The sequence below is a fragment of the Lupinus angustifolius genome, unplaced genomic scaffold, assembly GCF_001865875.1.
Source record: "Lupinus angustifolius cultivar Tanjil unplaced genomic scaffold, LupAngTanjil_v1.0 Scaffold_332, whole genome shotgun sequence".
Classification (NCBI taxonomy): domain Eukaryota; kingdom Viridiplantae; phylum Streptophyta; class Magnoliopsida; order Fabales; family Fabaceae; genus Lupinus; species Lupinus angustifolius.
The window spans coordinates 325,733-334,528 of record NW_017727750.1 but is presented as its reverse complement, the minus strand read 5'-3'; the positions used below and the strand labels follow the sequence as shown (position 1 = coordinate 334,528).

The following is an 8,796-nucleotide window of genomic DNA, read 5'->3' as shown; positions in this document are numbered from 1 at the left end:
ATAGTCGTAACTGAATTTCAGTTTTCTATTATTGAATCAGAAAAGAATTACAATAGGTGTGTACTTCTATTTATACGTAAGCAGTAGCTTTCACTAGAAGCTAAACTAGGAAGTACAATGCAGTATACTTCGATAACTGCCATTTTACTGCATAACAAACTAAGCAACATTGCAGTATAGTTGATAACTGCCACTGTACTGCACTAATACTAGCAACATTAACCTCTAGTCTTTAACAACTCTAACTAAAACCTGTCAACAAGATCCCTCTTCTGTAAAGCAATTGGTATACTTCTAGCATGTTTAAATTTTGCAACATATGCAAAATTTATCAATAGCAACATAATACTTTTTACTGTAATTACTAACAACTACCAAAATTTCCTTTATCCTTTTATAGTACTTAGCATACCCTGGTTAGGAATAGATACTGTAGCATCTGTAAAGCGAAATGCAAAGGTAAGACCATCTTCTGATTGATCCCTGTAATGTAATCAATAAGAAACAATGACCATTAAATACAAATTTGACTTAAGGGAAAAATCATACTATGACAACAAATGAAAGTTTCTCTATTTTTCTATTCTCTCAATTCTGAGAAAAATGCATCAGTGAACTGATAACCTAAAAAGTAAAGGCATGCATTTAATGCATCATGTTTGCCACTTTTGAGCAGGAATGCATTTCTTATTCTCTTCTTTATCACTGCTGATTCAAGATAGATGTAGAATGACAGACAGAAAATGCACAGGAAGAATTCAGAGATTCATACAGGAAAATGTGAAAACTGTTTCCTGTACACAGGAAATGAGATGAAAACATGGGGCCACAATCATAACTTAATCAGAAAAAGAATGAACATGGGGTCACTATTATAATTATCAATAATAGTAGAAATGAAAACACAATGTTTTATCAAACCAAACAAGCCCTTAGCATTTGGGCTGAAAAATGTGTGCTGGCATGAATGGCTTCACATGTTGTATGCTTGTAAATGCGACAATTCCTTTTGAGTTTTAACACAATGATTGAGTGAATATGCATCTTTTTTATCAAGTTGTCCTTTCAGTTCTAGCATACGAAAAATCAGTTCCTGGATAACTTTACTAGGGCGGGAGTGGGACAGGTCTATGCCCAATAACTTGGATTAATTATTCCCCCAAAGGCTTTTGATGGGATGAAATCCTTGGTAACTTATTTGAGTTGTAAACCATATGCTACTCAATTAGAAGATTAAAAGCAGTTCAAAAAAATTTTGTATTCTGCAATTCTAGTTTCTTGGAGTTCCATTCATTACCTTCTTAGTTCTTACATAAGCTTCTTGGTAGGTTTTCTTGATTCTAAGATGTGGGTATCTTAGGCAGATATTTCACAAAATTAACAACTTCGAATATAGCAGATACTACTATTAAATGTACTAAAAGAACTTGCCTTTTCTCTTTAGAAGGGGCTTTGCTCGCAAGCCTAGCTGTTTGCACAGCAGCATCAGCAGATGCAGCTTCAGGAGTAGCTCGCAAAAGTTCACATATAAGTTGCTGGCATTCACTCTATAAAAAATGAGTAAAGAAATATAAGCTGCAACATAAAATTAAAATGAATTACAAGCAACATGTACATTCAAGCATACATTTTAAGGTGGTTTAGCTTCATAAAATAGGTCATGTTCACTAATCTGGTTCTTCATTGTTTGTTTTATTAGAGTAGAAAGAAAACATAAGTGTGCTAAAACTTCTAATAACTATCCAAAACTTCCTGACTGTTCAGGGTAGATCTGTACCTTATAACCAAGACAACAACCACATTAACCATATTAAATTGGTATAGACATTTCTATAAAATCTATTATAAAACATATTGCCAATAAATGGCCCACACATATAAACTACCTGCAACACTGTCAGAGAGAAACCTATACTGTAACCTCCAGTGACTTGAGATGCTTCAGAGTCAGGGTTCCAATTTATATCTAATGGCATTGATTTTGGTGTGTTCATGTCAACATGCTGACTGGATTTTGCTTCCAAAAGCTCGCCGACAACGACATGGTTCTCTGAAGAATGACACATAAGATGACAAATTTACTAAGAATAATCATTAACCTACAAAGAAGAATGCATAACATTATTGTGTCTTACCAAATATTCGAACAACAACATCCAAAATTGAATCAAGAAGCTCCTTTGCAGCAACCTGACCTTTCCCACCAGGAGCCATAAGAGGTGATACAGGGCTCACAGCCAACAGAGTCCCAGCAATAGATATTCCATTCTTACGCTTCTGTTTTGGTAATTGATAGCTTTCCAGTTGACCTTTTATAAAGTGTAAATCTCCTGTACCAGCACGGGAACCCTTACCGATGCTAGATCTTGATGAATTCAAAAGGTCGGCATGAGCTTTAATCTTGGATGTAATAATCTCATGAATTGTAGGACGCAATCTTTGGCTGGTATACAATAAAACCAAAACAGCATATAGCAGGCAAAAATAATAAAACATAATAATGAAATATGAAAAACATGAGATTGAATCAAGCAACAAAGCATGTCAATCTGTCTGCATGTCTAACAAAAAAAAACACCCCTCAAGAAACCATGAGAACACAAACTGGAAGCCAAACATGGGGCCACAATCATATCCCAGATGTTGACTATGGTCGAAAAAGAGTCCTAGAAAATTCTAGGCTTCCTTTCCAATCATACAAACAATAGAACAACACAGACAGAGCATTGCAATAAGATCTTTGATTCTTTATAAGAACTGAAGCCTCTAAACCTAGACATTACCACAATGCCTATACTATAGCGCCAGACATCATCAGTTATCTAGTGCATAAAATAATATAATTGCACACAAAGGCCAAAGAGTGATATTACACGCTACTAATTAAGGGAATGCATGAGGAAGCAGCTGCATAATTCACATGCATTCTATGAATTGTGAGGATACTGGCCACACAGTAACATTGCATGAATAGTATGTAATTTTTCAGGATAGAGGAAGATATATCATCGAAGGTAAAAAACAAAGTCTCGACTAGAATGTAAAAAAAGAAATGAAAAACAGAGAGTAGAGAAGAGAAAACAGAGAGCAGAGAAGAAAGAGAGAGAGAGAATAAAAAAGTAACTGATTCAGCTATGGCAGTCACAGAATTTCTTATTATGACTAGACTGAATCACTGAACTACAAAGAGTGGGTATCTCTATTTATAGATATGTACATTTGGCAAGCTTGTTCAGCAAGCTAAACCTACAAGCATAAGAAGGACTAAACTATATTAATTAAAGTCTAAACTATTAGCCTGCATAAGAAGCTAAACTATCTCAAACTAATATTACAAGGAAGACCTAATTGTTAGCTTGCATACTAAGTCAAGCTAACACAAAATTAATATAACAGTAACAGTGTTCTCTAATAGAAAGGATTATTGTTTTTAAATAGGATAAATGGAAAATGAATTCAGAGAAATGCTGATGTTCTTTCGCTTTCATGAAATATCAAATGTGATGAAGAGTCAAGATCATGCTAGCAACATATACGTGCAAGATAGTTTATGGAGAGCTTGTTAAAAATATTAAGAAAAAATAAAAAAGAACAAGCAGATCTAAGGCTTCAAAAAGTAGAGAAAAAGAAAGGCATTTAAAAAAGAAACATAAAACCTGCAGAAACATGCAAAGTAAGACATGCATGTACGTGATACTGAACTCTTTAAGAATGTCATTCAGCAACAACAAAAAATTATGAATGCAACAAACCATATCATAGCACCAGCAGCTGCTACTTTGCCCAGCAAACAAAGGCACTCAACCATGGTCTGAAGATACTTCACGTGAAGTGGAGCATCAGTCTTTCTAATGGTTTCCTATGCACAAGAAACTCAGAAGTTCAGTCAAAAGACTAAGTCGCTGAAAAATTCAAGAAACATTGTGAATTTAATAAAGATAAATCCTCTTACAAGAAATTCATCAGGTGTTGAATTGGAAAGCCATGTTGGCATTTGACGAAGAGCAATCTTGGTATCACCATTGATTTTCATGGTTGCCACATTACCATCTAAGGTGGCTTCATCAGTTAATTCCAGAGCGCCTTCATCATCATGGCCATCGAAAGAACTGAAAGACACATGAAAATATTTAATATATGTATATATATAAGTATACTGTGGAACGACAACCCAAAATAGCACACACGTACCAAATAAATTGGAAGATTGTTTCTTTACATCAATATTAGCCTATCTACTTTCTAAGCAATCTTGTCTAAGCCATAAACGATGCAATTTACCACAACAAGGAAAATGTATGAAGCTTCAATAGGAAATAACTAACATGATTTATACACTTCAGAAAAAGGAAAATAGCGATAAATTAAATTGACCGGTATTACCTTCCATCCACAGATCCTGCCCTATACGATCCACCAATCTGGAGACCAGACTGGTTGTCACCTTTTACTGACTTCGTTCTTCGAGACAGGGGTTGTGAGTTATGTGCAGTAAGTGCAATAGCAGTGGTGGTTGGTACTTCATCGTCATTCTCTAGCATATTTGAACCAGCAGCACTGTAGAAAGACAGAACAAACACATAACTTCACAAAATAAATAAATCACACAAGTTAAAACTAATATAAACACTTCAACTGTGTAGTCAGTGTTAGACACTGGTATCCAGAGGTAAGAAAAGAAAGTGATAGGGATGAAAAGAAATGCCCCTAACTCACGAGTATTGAATTCATGATAGGGTTCTATGAAATTTTATTAAGAGATAGAAGAATACAAGAGTATGGTAGTGAATACAATGATGAAGGATCCCACGATCCTCTTCTAACTGATTCCTCAATCAGTTATTTACCCAAATTCTTAACTACTTTTTCTAAAGCCTTTCCTTCTACTTATAGGTGGCTACTAGGGCCTAACTACTAACTACCCAGGGAAACAGAGCCAAGGTTAGTTATTTAACAACCAAACCTTCCTCTTACCCCTCTTATACACTTTTGTAATTTCGGGTCTACCCCTACCCTTAGCCTTATCCCTATCAATACCCTCCCCTAAACTTTTTAACTTGTCCTCAAGTTGGAAATGAGGGAAGGTGTCCTGTAATATAGTAGCTAACTCCCATGTGTTGTCATGTTTAGGAAGGTGCTGCCATGTTGTTAAAACTTCCAGCTCTCCTTGCTTATTTTGCCTGCAGTCTATGATATCCTCTGGATTTGCCTCTAAGACCAACTCTTCATTCAACATAGGTGGTAAGGGTTGAGGCTGCTGATGAGGTTTAAGAGCCTTCTTTAGTAGAGACACATGAAAGACTGGATGAACTTTAGAACTCGTAGGTAGATCTAGCTGATATGCCACCTCTCCCCTCTTCTGTAGGATTTGATAAGGTCCATAATACCTAGGTGCCAGCTTTGCACAAGGTCTAGTAGCCAAGGATTTCAACTTATAAGGCTGCAATTTGAGGAAAACCCATTCTCCTACTGCAAAATCCACTGCTCTTCTATGCTTGTCAGCCCCTTGTTTCATTAAATTTTGTGCCTTAGCCAAGTTAGTTTTTAGTTCTACCAGTATCTCATCCCTCTCATTCAGCAACTTGTTGACTTCTTCAACCTTAGATGGTATTGCCCCAGCTTTTATCAAAACAGGAGGGTCTCTGCCATATAATGCCCTGAAGGGTGTCATCCCTGCTGAACTATTGTAATTAGAATTGAACCAGAATTCTGCCCAATGTAACCAATCCACCCACTGCTTAGGCTTTGGACTCACATAGTACCTCAAGTAGGTTTCTAAGCATCTGTTGGTCACTTCAGTCTGGCCATCTGTTTGAGGATGGTAGGAGGTACTCATCTTCAACTGAGTTCCTGCCATTCTAAATAACTCTTTCCAGAAATGACTCAAGAAGAGGGGGTCCCTGTCAGATACTATAGAAGTAGGAAAACCATGTAACTTCACCACACCCTTCACAAAGACAGCAGCTACTTCCTTGGCAGAATAAGGATGTCCTAATGCAAAAAAATGAGCATACTTAGTAAGCCTATCCACAACTACAAGGATAGTATCCTTACCTTTGGCTCTAGGAAGACCCCCTATGAAATCCATGGATAGATCCATCCACACATGCTGAGGAATGGGGAGGGGTTGTAATAAACCAGCAGGAGCCAGTGTAGCATACTTGTTCCTTTGGCATGTCTCACATTCCTGTATAAAGGTCTTGATATCTGTCCTCATTCCTTCCCAAAACAAGAAACTAGCAATCCTCTTGTAAGTTCTTAGGTAACCAGAATGTCCCCCTGTAGGGGTTTCATGGCATTCAGATAGAATAAGGCCAATTTTGTTGGAGTTCCTTGATAAAACCAATCTGTTCTGATAGTAAAGAACCCCCTTCTTCAACTCAAACCCTGGATGGCTTGTAGGATTGACTATTAGATCTTGCATGACCTGTTTCCACTTAGGATCTGATTGCAATTCTTCCACCCACTCTACCACCTCTTCATTAGTGATTAAAGTGAGGGCGGTATACATGAGTCTTCTGGATAAGGCATCAGCCACTGAGTTCTCACTTCCTGGCTTGTATTGGATCTCAAAATCTAGTCCAATTAGCTTCACAGCCCACCTAAATTGCTCATCTGAAAATAATCTCTGTTCTGTTAAGAACTTCAAGCTCCTTTGATCAGTTCTGATCACAAAGTGTCTCCCTAAGAGATAATGCCTCCACTTCTGGATGGCTTGAACTAATGCCATCAATTCCCTCTCATAAACAGACTTCTGTTGAGCTCTAGGTGATAATCCCTTGCTCCAGTAAGCTAGAGGTCTCCCTGCCTGCATCAAAACAGCCCCCAAACCCTTACTAGATGCATCAGTTTCAACTACAAACTCCTTGTTGAAATCTGGAACAGCAAGCATAGGGAGTTCTGTCATTACCTCCTTCAGCTTTTCAAAGGCAGTGTTGGTCTCCTCAGACCAGCTGAAGGCTTCCTTCCTGAGCAAGTTAGTGAGGGGCCTAGCAATCTTACCATAATCTCTTACAAATTTCCTATAATAACCTGTAAGACCAAGAAATCCCCTCAATCCCTTGACATTAGTTGGTACTAGCCAAGTCTTCATATCTTCCACCTTGGAGCTATCAGCAGATACTCCCCCTGCTGAGATGACATGCCCTAAGTACTCAATACTGGTTTGGCCAAAACTGCATTTCTTGGGATTGGCCTTGAGACCATTCCTTCTTAAGAGATCTAATACTGTTGCTAAATGGTGTCCATGTGATGGCAAATCAGGGCTATACACTACTATATCATCAAAGAATACTAGGCTGAATTTCCTCAGATGTGGTTTGAGTATATCATTCATGAGGGCTTGGAAGGTTGAAGGGGCATTAGTGAGCCCAAAGGGCATAACTAAGAACTCATAGTGTCCTTCATGGGTTCTAAATGTTGTTTTCTCCACATCCTCTGTTCTCATCCTAATCTGATGATATCCAGACTTCAAATCCAGTTTGGAAAACACCTTAGCCCCATTCAACTCATCTAACAACTCTTCAATAAGGGGAATAGGAAATTTGTTAGGAATAGTTACCTTATTAAGGGCTCTGTAGTCAACACAAAACCGCCAACCCCCATCCTTCTTTTTCACCAGAATCACAGGGCTGGAATAGGGGCTAATACTTGGCCTGATGACCCCAGCTTCTAACATTTTTGCCACCAAACGTTCTATTTCTGATTTCTGATAATGAGGACACCTATAAGGCCTGATGTGAGGAATATCTGCTCCTTCTTTGAGATGTATAGCATGATCCTGTATTCTGGTGGGTGGAAGACCCTGTATATCCTGGAAGACTGGCTGAAATTGCTGCAACACCCCTTCTAAAGCTGTTGGTGTGGCCCTCTCTGTTCCTACCTTAGGAACATCCTCATACTGTAACAATAAGCCCTCCCCTTCTTGCCTCAATAGTTGCATAATAGCCCCTACTGATAATTCTGCCTTAGTCATAGCAAGATCCCCTTCTATAGTGATGATTGAGCCTTCCTGAGCAATAGCCAACTTCATCTTTCCAAAGTCAGCCTTCACCTCTCCTCTTAAGAACCCTGGATCCTTGTCTTTAAGGGCCCCTGCATACTTCTCAAACTCTTCTACAAAAACCTCCACATTGCCTTCCTGCTTTAATGATAACAACAATTCAAAAGGATTTTGGACCATGGTTGGTTGAAATCTCCTAACCACAGCTATCTTAAAACTGTCCCAAAAAGGTGAAGGATTGCACCCTTCCCACCACTGATACCAACTGAGTGCCCTTCCTTCCAGTGCCACTAATGTTGCTCTCATTTTCTCAGATTCACTGATTGCTCTCATTGAAAAATATATTTCCAATTTTTGCACCCAACCAAAGGCATCTTCTCCTCCGAATATTGGAATCTCGAGTTTTCTCCACCTATCATGTCCATGATGCATCTTGTAACTGTCAGCCTCATCTTCACTACCTCCCCCCGTGGAATTCTCCCCTGGAGTTACCCCTAACTTGGCAGCAATGGCAGCCAACAGGTCCTCTGTCTTCTTGGTTCTAGCTTCCGTCAATTCTAGCCTCATTCGTAAATCTTCCCTCTCTTGCGCCCATCCTTCATTATCCTTAGCCATGCCTCTCGTAGAAACCATGCGATGATAACCCCAACTGCAGCGGTGGTGATTCTCCCAACAGGCACCAAGATGGTGCTCTGATACCAGTGTTAGACACTGGTATCCAGGGGTAAGAAAGAAAGTGATAGGGATGAAAAGAAATGCCCCTAACTCACGAGTATAGAATTCGTGATAGGGTT

General features: G+C 38.6%; 1 protein-coding gene across 2 annotated transcripts in view; it reads right to left on the bottom strand.

Annotated features, from left to right (window-relative positions):
- Positions 1-8,796, bottom strand: part of LOC109341042 (exocyst complex component SEC8-like) — a 33,441-nt gene that overhangs the window by 18,320 nt on the left and 6,325 nt on the right. For both annotated transcript variants that reach the window (XM_019578835.1, XM_019578836.1), the window contains exons 8-14: positions 4,384-4,557; positions 3,953-4,109; positions 3,753-3,859; positions 2,136-2,443; positions 1,887-2,050; positions 1,432-1,547; positions 413-483 (exon numbers count right to left, since the gene is read on the bottom strand). In XM_019578835.1, the coding sequence (XP_019434380.1) occupies positions 413-483; positions 1,432-1,547; positions 1,887-2,050; positions 2,136-2,443; positions 3,753-3,859; positions 3,953-4,109; positions 4,384-4,557 (1,097 nt within the window). The remainder of the gene's footprint in view (positions 1-412; positions 484-1,431; positions 1,548-1,886; positions 2,051-2,135; positions 2,444-3,752; positions 3,860-3,952; positions 4,110-4,383; positions 4,558-8,796) is intronic.